We start from the raw sequence: 15030 nt of genomic DNA, 5'->3' as shown, positions 1-15030 counted from the left end.
AGCACCCAGCTTAGCTCTCAGATCCCAGTTTGAGTTTGCCGAGCTGGCAGTTAGAAAAAAAAAAAACCTTTTACTTTTAAACAGAGTAATTTGATCTGGAGTCAGCAAGAGACAAATATAACATTCCAAGATGCCATTTTCACAGTCACTTTTCAGAGTAGAACTGCATTTTTAAAAGCGCAACTAAATAAAAAAGTTGTCTAATATGCTGATGTACTCTCTCAAATAAGAATATTGAGAATTTTTAATTATCTTGTAATGTTGCTTAAAAAACAATTACTAAAAAGAATGGCTTTGGGATTGTCTAGTCTCATTCCTGAAATCCATGCACTCCCTACAGCCACAGGCTTAAACTCCAGTAGGAGTCAAACCAACTCTTTGTCCTTCCAAGGTAGATCCATTGAATATTGTGCAGTTTCTGCTAGCCGGTGAGAAGGGAGACCGGAACTTGAAGTTCTGAAAAAATGTGAAGATCCCCTGATTTCTGTTGTTGCTCTGCTCTGACCTGCCACCTTCTACCTTACAGGTGGCTGCATGTCAGGGATGCTTCATGTATATAGTCTCAGTCATAAGAAGTGAACAAAAATGGCAGATATCAGCCCTCTCTGTTGAGACTGCTAAGTACCTAGATTTGATACCCCATTGTCCCTCCCAGGCCACCTGTTACCTGCCTGCACCATGATCACATGCACAGAAAATGTACCCTTCCTCTAAGCCCCTAAATAGACATTCCTGTCTCTATCCCATCTTCTTGTGCCCTGCAGGCGCATGTGTATGTTGCAGTACATACACAACTCACAGGTGAGTGTGATTCTCCACTTGCATTCCCTTGCTTTCTGGCTAGGCAGAGACAACGACCAGGGTGCTGCCATGCCTATGAAATTGTGCATTGCCGACCTGATGCCCCTTCGCCCTGCCTCCCACAGGAAAGCACAAGAAGCTGTCCCAGTGGAATCACTAAGAAGAGTGCTACCAGCAGTAACCATAAAAGGAGCTATTAGCAACAGCTGACAGAACACTATCAGCATTTCCAGTACCCGCATGCTAGTCACCAGAACTGGAATTGCTGCCAGTGTCCAAATCCATTAGTGCTGGAAGGTGGGGGAAGGGAGGTAAGGAGCAAGGAAAAGGAATGGGTGGAGAGAAGACTGGGAACAACCAAGGAAGGAAGAGGAGAAAGACCAGGGGGACTTCTGATGTCCCTGTGACACTTCCCTCGCTTGGGGTAACTAATTGATGTGGCAGGTCCCCTCATTCATTCCTATGGCATAGCACATCTTATAACCACACCAGGACCTGTGCACTCTAGGACACTTCCAGTACCTACCCCTTATTGTCTTGCCCTGCTTCCAGGAGCAGGGGCTTTTGAGTAATTTCCAAACATGGGGCACTGAATTCACAGGGATGGGGTTCAGAGGACTGGCTTAACAAGTGCCGTTGCAATTCTCATGGCAAGAGACCTTTTAAGACTCCATCAGTTCAGCCAAGTCTGAATGACAGACTTCATCCCAGGTGCTGCAACTGAATGGTACAGCCACCACCTGCAGAACACTTGGGACAGCTGCTGCAAGTGGACATGAGTAGCTGTACAGGTGAGAGAAGTTCACTGTATCCAAACCACTAGTTTGTTTGGAATGCCTGGTTTGCATAGAGAACAGGAGTACTTGTGACACCTTAGAGACGAACAAATTTATTTGAGCATAAGCTGTCGTGGGCTGTAGCCCACGAAAGCTTATGCTGAAATAAATTTGTTCGTCTCTAAGGTGTCACAAGTATTCCTGTTCTTTTTGCGGATACAGACTAACATGGCTGCTACTCTGAAACCTGTTTTGCATAGGGCAGACAGAGCCACAAAGGTAGCTTCATACCCAGAGGAGGGATAGAGGAGAGCAGGACAAAATCCTCTGGCTTTTGGGAGTATAACAAATAAAAGTTGAGGTATGACTTTTACTGCAAAAAATATACAATCCTTCCATTCCTTTCTCTCTCTTCTTTTTCCTCCCCTATTTCATTTTTTCCCCCAAAACCAAACAAATAATGCTAACAATCTTGGCTATAACTGCCCCAATCAACTCCATTCTCTGATCAATCTAATCCCAGACTTCCATTCAGCTAACAAACCTAATCCCATGCCTAAAGGATCAATGAAGTTACATTACATACACCTTGAAAAAAAGAAATGTTTTTCTCTCTTCAACAAACTTCTGCAGCAAGCCCTGACATAAGGGCCAATTTCTGACTTGCTTTAAACCCTCTGCACACCCTCTTAAACCAGAGAATCTTTGTCCCCATTTTACAGATGGAAAAACTTAGAGAGGAAGCAGGTGACATGCCCAGCATAACGTAGAGCTAGGAACAGAAGGTAAGAGTCCGGACTCCCAGTCCTGTGCTCTAACCATTAATAATACTGATTGCTTTGTCACATTGCTGTAGCTAAAACTGACATGGTACTTGTACAATAGCATTGTACTAGCATCACATGAGCTAAAACAGAGGTTGTACTTACATATTCCAAACCCATTTTCATGCAGAAATAACCGACAGGTTGTCAGACTGCAAACTAAATATTTGGCTTGCACAGCTCCCAGCAAGAAACACAACTTTTCAACACCCACTGGTAATAAAAGAACACACCTGCCACCTGCAAGCAAAACCCTGCACCCTTCCCCCATTCAGGGAGACATAACCAGTAAGCAGACCTCTGAAGTCAGCACATTTTCCATGTTCCTGCGCTGCATGGAACACTCAGACGCAACAGATAAAGGGAGTATTAAACCACCAGAGAGACAGAAAAATTATAAAGCATAGTCAAGGTCTGACTCCAGAGCCACTGATCCAGCAAATTCAAAGTTAAGGCTTCAAATCTCTTCCAAGATCCAGGGTCAGGGGACTCATTATCAGTCCGATCGGATTCATTTTTAAATCGGTGACTGAGAATTCCTCTCCCCTTCAGAATTTAAATTCAGAAGTAACAAGCCGACTAATGCGGGGTTCACCATAAAGCACAATATTGGCAAATGGAAAGGAGTCATCAACCCGTCCCAGTGTGTGATCCAAAACTGGGAAAAGTGCAGAAATTAATAACGAAAGGCAGACAAAGCCTCATTTGCTGTATATGTACACAGTACCACTGAAATGCATCCATCTCTGCGGAGGAAAACAGCCGGCAAGAAGGGCACTGGTGTGGAAAGTACTGGTCAAAGACAATGGGACAAACACCTGCTCTTTAAAACTTCCATGGCACTCAGTGTCCCAGGAGACAGGAACTTGGCTGTAAAAGTCTCACCTGAAAAAACAACCCACAACAAAGTGCATGGGGCTCAATTTAGCTACATTTTTGGGGCATACTCACTGCAAGTTTCGGACACATCTATACACACCTCATTTTTATACCCCTCAGCCGTTGCCTCAGACCACCTTAATGGAGGGGTGTGAAGAAAAGACCTTCGGAGGTGGGGATGGGACATAGCCATCTTTAAGGTACAGGGGAAAATGTGAGTGGGAGGGGGCAGTCAGGCACTCTTACTGAACCCTTCCCTTAATAGAAAAACAAAGCAAAACTTTAAAAGCAGTAAGAGAAAATACTTCAGCAGCATATGATTATCCCAGGGCATTCACTGCTGCAGGATGCTGTTGAAGCAAACAGCTTAGTAAAATTGTAATGAAGGATTAAATAATTGTATGAATGAGGACATTTGTAGTTATGCTAGCAAGGATGGAAAAAATTACAGGAGCCATCAGCCTTCATGCCTCAGGGTGTAAACTGATCAATAACCAACAGTCAGGAAGAAATTTCTCACCAAGAGTATAGGGTTACACAATTACCCAGCGACACAGTGGGTTTCTTCAGTCTCCCTTGTAATATGGCATTAGTATCTGTCAAAGGCAGGATACTGGACTACAGACAGCATTGGTTTGTTCTGGTAAGACAAGGAGAAAGAATTGCAGAGATGGTCTGTTCTTGAACAAGAGTTCTGACTAGTTGGATCATTGGTCTATTTTGGTCTTACAATTCTGATGTTTCTCAATCATAAAGGGAAGGGGACGGCAATGCTCACGTCTCATCCAGCATGTGAGATTTAAAATGAAGCTGGCAGGAATTACTAAACTAAGAATGTTACCCAAAAGCCACTTGGCTTTGTCATCCGAGAGCTGGAAACAGTTTAAGCTTGATACCCAAAATAGCATTTCTATACATAATAATGACACAGTTATAAGGTCTGATATCTCACATCCTACCAGGGCTAGAAACAAAAGCCTTATACACTAATAGGAATGAGTAATCCCCTGTTCATCTCACTGGTATAAAACAACTGCTTCTATATCTGATGAGTTATGAGATCTTATACCTCAAATGTGCCACTAGTCTAGGGTTGAATATCACCCACCCTAGGCCTCAAGGTAGAATAATTTTGGGGAAAATTAAAAAAAACAGTTTTATAAACAGCATTTCTGAAGCAGCTCAGAGGTTGGACTGTTAGAATAAATCCCAGGGAAAATGGATTAGCAAGCAGAGTACACATGAGACAATTTATTGCCACTGTATATGTATAAAAACACAATTCTTGAATTGCTAAATTCTGCAGAATGAAAACAAGCAACTGTACATTCATACAGTATCACTGAAAACGCAGCCACCATTGAAGAGCAGACACGCAGCCCTCTTATTGATAGCCCACTGCATGACAATGGGGAGGGAAATTTCAGCTAGGAGTACTAAGGATTTAAATATTGTGAGTTATGTGAGTGGAGGGGGAAAAAGTTATTTTTAAAGCCACTTGTATGACAAAAGATTCTGACCTAGGATCCTGTGTGCTAATTTCAAGCAATGGCAATTTTTTTATGGTCAAGTTAACTACTGAAAAATTCAAGGTTTACTACAAACTCTGAGAAGCCCCATATATTCTCACCCAGCCTCTCACACAAAAGACACATTGCCTAGTGGCCCACATACAGGACTGGGAGCCAGGAATTTCCGGTGTTCCAGCTCTGACTTGCTGTGACACCCTGACCAGATCACTTCACCTCTCTGGGTGAATTTCCTCATGTGTAAAACAGGGATTATTTTTTGCCTTGCAGGGGGGTAGTTAATGTTTGTACAGCACTATATACAGTAAAAGCTGTGTTATCTGGCCCTGTACCAACCGGAAAGCTCCATAAACCAGCATTTCTAATCTTCACAGAAAGTCTGGTTTATAGTCCGGTTGGTGCGGGGCCAGCAGGCTCCCTACCTGGCATGTCCCTGCTGCTCCTAGGCAGAGGAACGGCTACAAAGGGTTCGGAGTGCAGGAGGGGGCGTGGGACTGCAGCGCAGGCTCTGGGAGGGAATTTGGGTGCAGGAGGGGGCTCAGAGAAGGGAGTTGAGGCTTGGGACAGGTTTTGGGGTGCCAGATCTGGGAGGTGCTCACCTTGGGCAGCTTCCCGCAAGCAACAACCTGTCCCGGCTGCTTCTAAGCGGAGATGCAGCAGGTGGCTCTGCGTGCTGCCTTTGCCCACAGCCGCCTCCCCTGCAGCTCCCATTGGCTGCAGTTCCCGGCCAATGGGAGATGCTGAGCCAGCGCTCAGGGCAGGGTGGGTGCAGCGCACAGAGCCACCTGCCATGCCTCCACCAAGGAACAGCAGGGACAGGTTGCCGCTTGTGGGGAGCCACCCGAGGTGAACCAACACCCCCCAGATCAGGACCCTGAAACCTGTCCCCAATCCCCTGCCCCAAGCCCCCTCCCACACCCAAACTCCTTCCCTCTTAGTTAACCAGCATTCTTCACTTACTGGTACGCCCCATTTCCCAACATGCCGGATAAAAAAGCTTTTACTGTAACTGCTAATCGCTTTTACAAGATTTTATTAAACAAACAAAAGCAGCATTTCTCCTGTCCGTGCCTGTTTACCAACTAGAATTTTTAATATAAAAGGTAATTCAAATCAGTACAACGCATATTACATAGCAGAAATCACTAGGATTTTTTTTTAACAGGCTCAAAATAGGCTAAAGAATAATTACTAATCAGATGGGAAATCTGTCCCCTTTACTGTTTGATGACATGCAGCAGGACTTGGGGGATTCCATTCCAATCAGAAAGCTAGAGACTTTCAAAGCTGTTTCAATTTCTAGTGTGTGTGTCTGTGTGATGTTAAATTTACCTGTAATATATCTAAAAAAAAAATCAAAATTTACCTTGCAGCAACTTTGAATGTCCCTGCTTTCTTGTGCAATGAAATGAGAGGTGAATTGCCTGAGTCCTATTCCATGTCATTAGGCTAGAATTCATGCTGGAGAGTGTCAGTGCAATAGCAACTTCTAGCGACAGTCCATTCACACTTATGGAGACAGTGAAATTGTGACAGGTATTTTTAAAAACGGTTCTGAACATTTCATTTGTGTATGGAAGCCTGTATAGACAGTCACACATGCCATTGCTCAGATATACATTGCTTTTTTTATTTATATATATATTTATTTTCCTGTAGTATCTAGATAGCAAATATTGAACTATGTAAGACGCTATAACTAATCACCTTATACTGTGAGGTTATGAATGCCTCCTGCCAGGTGCAAGTGCCTTCAACTCTCATTGACCTTGTTGGAAATAAGCATTCAAGAGCCTACAAAAATCACATGGTTGGGGGGGGGGGGGGGGGGGCGGGGAGAGAATCTCACCCAAGAAAAATACAACAGGCCAAGCTGACTCATTCTCAGTGTAACTCCACTGAAGTGGTTAGTTATACCCAGGGACTGATTTGGCCTCCTGAGTTTACCTGCATGCTCCTTTAAAGACATTCTCAGACCATGAGGTCCATTGACACTTTTGTTTTAAATCAATAATTCTGAACCTGCCCCCACAGGCACACGGGTTATGCAGCAGTAGCATGTATTGTATCAGTCAGCCAGCCTGCCTGGCTTTTACAAGTCAGGTTGCATAATGCATACTACTTCTCACCAGAGGTCTCTGCTTCCGCTTGCAAAATGTTCAGTCCAAAAAGTCAAACAGGGCTGGAAATGACTTAGTAGAATGCACATGCCCCATTAAAGATGTCAGAAACCTTTCACAAGGCACTGAGATATCTAATGAATGATTTAGCCAAGTCAAATGACTGAAGATTCACCTATTTAAAAAAAATGCACCTGTTAAAAAGTTTCACACTGCAAAATGGTTGAAGGAGGAGGGGGAAGGAATATGCTCCCCTGTCCCCAGCCCAAGAGGGGAGCACGGAGCAACAGATCTGGTGGTGGGTAGTATAGTTTAGAAAAGCCAGTGCTGTGGGTTGAGTAAGTTCTCCAAGGGGACTAATTGGGGGGAAGGTTGCTCAACGTGGCATCATCATCCCCCCTTAGCCTGTGGGAGCTCTCTGAGCAAGTCAAAACCATGAAAGTCAGCATGAAATTGTACCAGTTACCCAGTCATGCTCTGGAAGCCCAACGCCTTATCATGAAAGTAGCCCAGAAGGCCACGGTACCAGTGCTTTCTGAAGAGCTAGAAGAAAGTTGGGAGAGAGACAGAGACGTGTGGAGAGAGAGGCTCACCCACACATGGCCCATGGAGGAGCTCCCAAAAGTTGTGGAGATGGGTTGGGTTTGAGGGGCTCAAACTTCTGCTGTAACTGAGAGCAGAATTTGATCCCTGTCTTGTCTGTCTCTGTTAAGCACTAAGTAGTTCATAGTGCCATGTAAACAACAACACTCAGCTTACTAACCGTAAAAGAATTTCAGAGTACTAGGAACAGAGTTCTCTAATCACTTATTAAAAAATATAATAGTATCCCCTTTAAAAAAAATACTAACCTCTACTTGACTGGGGGTGATGGGGCATATTATTTAATCTTTATAGATATTACAGTAGGGCCCCAAATGTGCTAGACACTTTACGAAAATATAGGTGGTGCTGAATCTGCTACAACATAAGGCAGCTCTCAATGGGTTGCTCTGCAGCCCAGAGTGACCAGAGTACATAGCATTCCAGCTATCCTTCAAGCCGCCCCTTCCACCCTATGTGTGGGGCTGTGCAGGAAGGGGGACCCAGAGCTACTGTCCCGAGGTATTTCTCTGGAGCCAGCTAAGTTGGCTTTGCAGCCTCTTTGTCACTGAACAGAACAGGGCTGCAGGACTCAGGCCTGTGTAAAGAAATATATTCAAGTACAATGAAAAAAACCCATAACTGCAGAATTAAGGCTGCAAGATCAGGACATAAAAAGTCAGATTCCAAGCATTCAAGTAGTTCCTGCAACCTTAACTCAGCCCTCCCATATATTAATAGTCTGCACTAATTCCATAACATTAAGGTTCACATTTAACAAGGGAAAGAGGGAGAGGGCTGGGAATTGGCCAAAATTTTTAAATTTGGGTTCTTGCACCTTAATCTGCATTTAGGGATTTGAGTAAAAGTGGCTTGATTTCCAGAAGAGCTGAGCTCCCCCAGCTTCTCATAGTATCTGCTCCTTTGAATACCAGGCTACATTTATTTCGGTCCCTTTGGCCTGGTCTACACTGCGGGTGGGGGTGGGGGGGAGAATCGATTTAAGATACACAACTTCAGCTACGAGAATAGCGCAGCTGAAGTTGACATATCTTAGATTGATTTACTTCGCGTCCTCGCGGTGCAGGATCGACGGCCGCTGCTCCCCCGTCGACTCCGCTTCTGACTCTCACCCTGGTGGAGTTCCGGACTCGACAGGGAGCGCATTCGTGAGTCTATGAGTCTATGTCATCGATCCCCGATAGATCAATCACTACCCACCGATCCGGCAAGTAGCATAGACATACCCTTAGTGTGCATTTAGATGCCTAAACTGAGTTTAGGCCATAAATACACAACAGTAATGCAGGCTGATTTAATACTGCCAGAGCGATCTTAGTTTTCAGACTGTCCTGATTTCTGGGCATGGAACTTTGGACCACAAGGTATTTAGGTGCTTATGTCTGTGGGTTGGGTGCCCACATCCTAATTATGGCTATACTCTGATCCACAAAACTGCTGCTGAACGTTCCTGCTGCCTCTCTCAAGGTGTCCGGACACCTGTCTCCCATCTAAACCCCAGAGTGATTCACAAATCAGGGGAAGACATGCATTTGGCCAATTAAATTACATGGGGACGCAATCTGGGAGGAGGCAGCGGCAGCAGCAGCAACCACCTTATAACTTTTAGTCCATCACTACAGCACTTGCCTAGGATATGGGAGACCCAAGTACAATTCTCCCCTCTCTGTCAGCAGAGGAGAAGAGATGGGAAAGATTCATCTTCAAATCCTAAGAGAAGGCTCTAACCACTGGGATCTGAGACAGTCTGATCTGAGGCTCCCTCAATCTCTCCTGTTGAAGTTGCTGTACTCTGGATAAATAATGAAAGAATGGAGTGGAGCAGGGACACTGGAGCCAGAGTTTCCCACCTTCATGCCCTAGCCCTTGGACTACAGACCCATTCCCATTTTCTTTCTGTCTAGTCCAATGACTATTTAAGTATTCATTCACAGTGGAACAGTCATTGGGCCAGAGATAGCACGCACGGGAATGACTCTGGAGTCCAGTGTTTAGGGCAAGTTTGAAGATTCAAAGTTCAGCTGTTTTGAGTTTTACACACCCACATAAAAATGGTTTGTTTTTACCCTCTCCTAAATCCAAAACACTGGATGGGATTTTGCTCAAACTTTATTAAAAAACAAACAAACAAAAAATCTTCCAAGAATTTCAGCCCAAAAGGTAAAAATTTCCCACAAAAAACACAGGAGTAAGAAAACAATGCATTAGAGTAATTTATACTAGTATACCAATATCATTACACCAGTGCAAACATTTCTCTCCTAATGCTGGTTCAGGCTAGAAAGCTGATCAACTGACCAGTCAACTGACTTATTATCTGACCACGATCAGATATTCCAGACAGAATGCTCTGATGTAGGCCCAACGTACCTTTTTGATTGCCATCTGTTAGCAAGCCTACTTAAAAGTCTTGATCGCTTACTTTACTACATTCTAATGCCACCTGTTGGGGGGAAAAGGGCAAACTAATTAAAAGTTGAGCCTCTTGATTGACTAGAATCTTCTAGAACCAATATTGTATGTATCTCTATCCTTATGTGTAAACAGGCCATCAATGTACATTGCAATTTACAACGCACGAAGCACAACCATTAAACTACTTGAATGTCTACCTAGAAAAAGTGGAAAAAGTCATTTTAAAATCTTTTATAGTTGCTCTGTTTGTTTTATTTAATTTCAATTTTTTCTTTTGTAACTATTCAATCTTGAGTAAAGTTCACATTTAAATGCTAACCTAACATTGCTAAAAAAGGTAATAATAATTATTGCCTCATTTTTTATAACTTCATTTCATTGTGTTTTGCATTTTTTTGAGTTAAAACAACTCAGTTAAGTAACTTGGTTTTTGCAATTACATATAAGTATCTAAGGTTAAGCCTATTTGAGACCATAAAGTCTTATCTGTTTTTGGTACTGTTGTTACTATTTTAACAAATTAGTGCTATAAAATATGTCTATATCCGACAGTATTTGACCAGTCAATTGGCAAATTATTTTTGGACTGGTCAAATCCCAACCCTGATCCTATCTACACTGATACTATTTTGCAATCTTAGCTACAGCAAGATCCTATCAGTATCACTGAAAAAGTGATAGCTTGCAAGTGCTATTCATCTAAAGAACTCAAGATGCTTTACAAGAACTAATTTACTCTCCCAAAACCCCTGCTCAAGTAGGAAGGTAATATTATCCCTTTTTTACAGATGGGAAAACTGAGGCACAGAGAAAGTAAGGCCCAAATTTGCAAAATTATCAATTTTAGGTGCTCAACTTGAGACAATTTGGGCCTTGTTTTCAAAAGCACTGGGCATCTGCAATGCCAGCTGAAGTCAGTGAGAACTGTGGTGGCTCAGCCTTTCCGAAAAAATTAGGCTCCACAGCTAGCATCCATGAAGAGACTTGGCCATTGCAACACTGAGTGTCATGGTGCCTAACTTTTAAACACCAAGAAAATCACAGGAACAACACTCAGAGCCACAAAGCCAAGCTAAACACCGAGGCTCACTACACAGTGGATGTGGAGAGAGACGCACCACCCAATGGGATCCACAAAAGCCAGGACACTAGGTGCTGAACTGCCTAAACTACCTAATGAGAGATGCTCATGATTAAGGGTGTGTGATAAACCGGCCTCTCTCTGAGATAGGCACCTCCCAGATGGAAGCCGTAACCAGTGGACTGCAGTCATTCTCCCTTCTCCCTCTGGCTGGGAGAGTCAGTCATTGGCCCAGACAGTGAGAGAATGGCTCTGCAGTCCTGTGGTTAGAGCACCCATGTGGAAGATGGAAGACCCCGTGTCTCCAATCACTCTTTCATTATTTATCTGCAGTGGAACAGCTTCAAAATGAGAGACTGAGGGAGCCCCACAACAGAATATCCCAGAGCACCTCTCCTGAGATGAGGAGACCCCTGTTCAAATCCTGTCACTCCCCTCTAGCAGAGAGGTGGGAATTGAACCTGAGTCTCTCACATCCCAGGCAAGTGCTCTAAGCCAGTGGTCCCCAATGCAGTGCCTGTGGGTGCCATGAGGCCCGTCGGGGAATCTATGTGCACCCACCTACTGACAAGGGAGCGCCTCATCGCCGAGGAGCACAGCCGCTGGACAAGCAGCTGCCGAAATGACGTTGAGAAGCGGCAACATCAAGAAGCATCGCCGCAAAATGCCACCAAGAAGCAGTGTCATCAAGAGGTGGCATCACCAAAATGCTGCCGAGAAGCAGCGGAATTTTGGCAGTGATGCTTCTTGGTAGCAATGCGTCTTGGCATTGCCACTTCTCAGTGGCATTTCGACAGCTGCTTGTCTGGCGGCCATGCTCCTCGGCGGGCACTCGCCACACTGAAAGGTTGGGAACCACTGCTCTAAGCACTGGGCTAAAAGTTAGGAGGAGGACGGCAGTGCCACCACCTCCTTCTCCAGTCTGTTTTTAAATGGGCCTCAATCCATCAGGTGACCTCTGAGCATGCCTGCTAGATTGGGCCCCACAGTCAACGTAGGCAGCTGAATACCTGTATTCTCCTGTATGAGAGGGGTAGCCATGTTAGTCTGGATCTGTAAAAAGTGAGAAAGAGTCCTGTGGCACCTTACAGACTAACAGATGTATTGGAGCATAAGCTTTCATGGGTAAATACCCACTTTGTCAGACGCATGCTTTCACCCACAAAAGTCTGTTAGTTTATAAGGTGCCACAGGACTCTGTCGCTCTATTCTCTTGGTCTATGAAACATTTGGGTGTTTAGGCAGGAGACAGCGCCTGGACATCTAGAAAGAGGCACCAATGCACATGCCCAGAGGCAGAAACATAGGCTCTGGGAAAAAACTTAGGCACCTAAGAGTTTATCAGCAGTTTTGTAGACTTAGGCACATACGTACTTTGTGGATCCCTCCCAAAGTGCCTCAAATTAGGCACCCAGTGTTGCTAGCCACTACTAAAAAGGTCTACCCAGTTGGTTTTCATAAGTGTATAGACCGAGTCAGTGTCAGAGCAAAGAATGAAAACCAGCAGTGCTGACTCCTAGTGCCCAGCTCTTGTCAGTAGGCAGCACTCCCATCCTATATGCTGGTTTGGGCTGCAAAATGAAAATTGACAGCTGCTTGAGAACAAGACACAGAGCAGAAATGTCCACATCTTAGAGAATCCCAGTATGATCAGGGCCTACAGGTACTGAGTAAAATCCTAGGTTCAAAAAAGTCAATGGCAATACCCCATTGATGTCAGTAGGGTCAGGATTTTACCCATTGGCTATTGATAGGGCCAGACAGTATGGTGCTTTGTGTGAAGGTCTGTTTTAGAGTAACACTTAAAGAAACTTCCTAGAGTGGGGAGTAAGAGGCACCAACAAATAAACTTGAATGGACATAAACATCAAGAATTTTAGGGGGACCAGAATGGGAATCAAGGGGCTCGGCATCTATTTCCTGTTCTGCCACTCACACGTTGTGTGATCTTGGACCCGCCTTTTCCCATCTCTATACATCAGTTTCCCTATCCAAAGATTCCTGATGGCAGCAGGTACATAGTCCTTCTGGGTTGGCAACTAAGATGAGGTCTTCTCACTCAGAACTTTACAATCCACCACAATGGAAGCGATACGAGGGGTCTGCTTTTCACATCCAAAAATTATGCACAAGAGCTTTCATACACTGGAAACAAAGCTATCCTTGTTTCAGTTGAATATTCATTGTTAAAGCGACCCTAGAATAGTTAGCATGCAGCCTCATATAATAAGCAGAGTCGTCATCTTAACTGCCACTCCATGTAATGGAGGATAATCAATACATGGCTTTCTTAGGAGTACAGGAAAACGCATTGCACACTTCCCACCTTCAGAAGAATGGGGTCTTATCACAAGTTATATGGGCTTAGATTAATTATGTTTCACCATTTATGATATGTGGCTCTGATCAGTTCTATAGACCCCACGTCCTACTCAGACTATCATATTTTCCTTGATCATTTCAAATGCTGGGTAGTGTTCTAAAAAACACCAACCACAAACGTAAGCCCAAATGAACTTTGTGGTGTTTAAAATCCAAACACTAACTTTGCAAACAGCATATCTCTCATCTGTTTTCCAAGCACCCCCCTCTACTTGGAGTGTCTGAAATCCAGAGCTGGAGCTCAATTTTGCAACTTAAGCCTATCTCCAGAAGAGCTGCCAGAAATAAAGTTTAAAGAATCTCATCAGCCCTGCTGCAACTGCATGTTTCAAGGTTTCTTTTAGACGATGAGTACTTGGGCCAGAAAGAGAGGCAACACTGGAATTACTGGTCCCCCTCAGAAGTAGCAGCCTTTCCTCTGGGCAGTAATTCTTCCCACACACCCTGCAGCCTAGAGGCATCTAAACAGAAACTCCTTGGGATACGTGTGCAGGATCTTCACACAGTCCCCGTCTGGGTTTGCAGAAACGCCCCCAGAGCCACAAGCACCCCATTAACGGAGAGGAAAGCCCCACGCAGAAGCCCTACCGATGCACTAAAACCAATCCTCCCCTCCCCAAACTCTCAGTTTAATGCATTTCAAACTCCCAGCAATTCGTGATTAAAGGAACAAAAGTTGCCTGGACAGAGCCATGGCGGAAAAGGGGGCGGGAAGAGGGACCCAGGGCCTTAGGGTGGGGGTGGGAGAGATGGGGCGCACAGTGTGTTGGGGGGGGAGGGCCCCAGGGGCTGGAGAAGGAGCAGTAGCCGGTACTCACACATCGAAGTGCAGATGGAGGAGGTAGTGGTGCAGCTCAGACATCAGCCAGGAGGGTCCCGTTCACACAGCAGCAACAAAGAGCCACACTCCAGCCCCCTCCCCCAACGCCAGCAGCTGCTGCTATTGCTGCCGCTGCAGAGCCCGGGGTCCCTCCCTAGCCCTGGCAGCAGCAGGCACCGTGTTACCCGGGTGGCACGGGCGGGCGGGTGGCCTGGCTCCGGCTCCGGCTCCCCACCCCGCGGGGAGTCTCGCCTAGCACCTACCCACCCTGCCAGCACCCACTAGGGCCAAACGGGCGGGTGCAGCCACCTGCCCAGCAGGGCCAAGCTGCAGGGGGTCGGGGTTCAGCAGCTCCCCGGGGAGCAGTGGGGAGGGAGGGGGCGGGAGAACCTAGTCCAGCCCCCCCCCACGCTCCTTCTCTCGCCACCTTTCCGCGCGCTTCCCGCTCCCTTTTCCCCCCTCAGCGGTGGCTGCTGCTCCCCAGGAGAGACGTGGCAGTGAGGGCTGATGCTCTCATCACAGGGCGACAGCAGCGGCCAGCCCAGGAAGGGAAACGGGGGGTGGCGGCCAGGGAGAGGAGCCATGTTGGTAGTGGCAAAGCCTGCTGTGGGGCGGCGCCCTCCCCTCCCTCAGGCACACAGGACTGGCCTTGGGTGCCCGCTCTGTCCCCGCCCCCCCGAGTAGGGGGACCTGGAAAGCCACAGCAGGAGCTCAGCTCTCACTTGGGGAGAGAGAGTTTCCCAGCCCTCCTGCTGGTGAAGAGCCTCCCACAGGCAGCTGATCTCTAGGAACTGAAAGCT

General features: G+C 45.8%; 1 protein-coding gene across 5 annotated transcripts in view; it reads right to left on the bottom strand.

Annotated features, from left to right (window-relative positions):
- Positions 1 to 14739, bottom strand: part of TMEM39A (transmembrane protein 39A) — a 29415-nt gene extending 14676 nt beyond the window's left edge. For 3 of the 5 annotated variants that reach the window (XM_030533673.1, XM_030533682.1, XM_030533708.1), the window contains exons 1-2: positions 14229 to 14739; positions 9903 to 9975 (exon numbers count right to left, since the gene is read on the bottom strand). In XM_030533673.1, the coding sequence (XP_030389533.1) occupies positions 9903 to 9917 (15 nt within the window). In that variant the 5' untranslated portion in view covers positions 9918 to 9975; positions 14229 to 14739. Of the gene's footprint in view, positions 1 to 3800; positions 3921 to 9902; positions 9976 to 14228 lie in introns of all 5 variants that reach the window. The other 2 variants (XM_030533698.1, XM_030533692.1) reach the window with 2 other exon arrangements.
- Positions 14740 to 15030: the final 291 nt, after the last annotated feature.

This window comes from Gopherus evgoodei, chromosome 1, assembly GCF_007399415.2.
Source record: "Gopherus evgoodei ecotype Sinaloan lineage chromosome 1, rGopEvg1_v1.p, whole genome shotgun sequence".
Classification (NCBI taxonomy): domain Eukaryota; kingdom Metazoa; phylum Chordata; order Testudines; family Testudinidae; genus Gopherus; species Gopherus evgoodei.
This window is presented reverse-complemented; position numbering and strand designations above follow the sequence as displayed.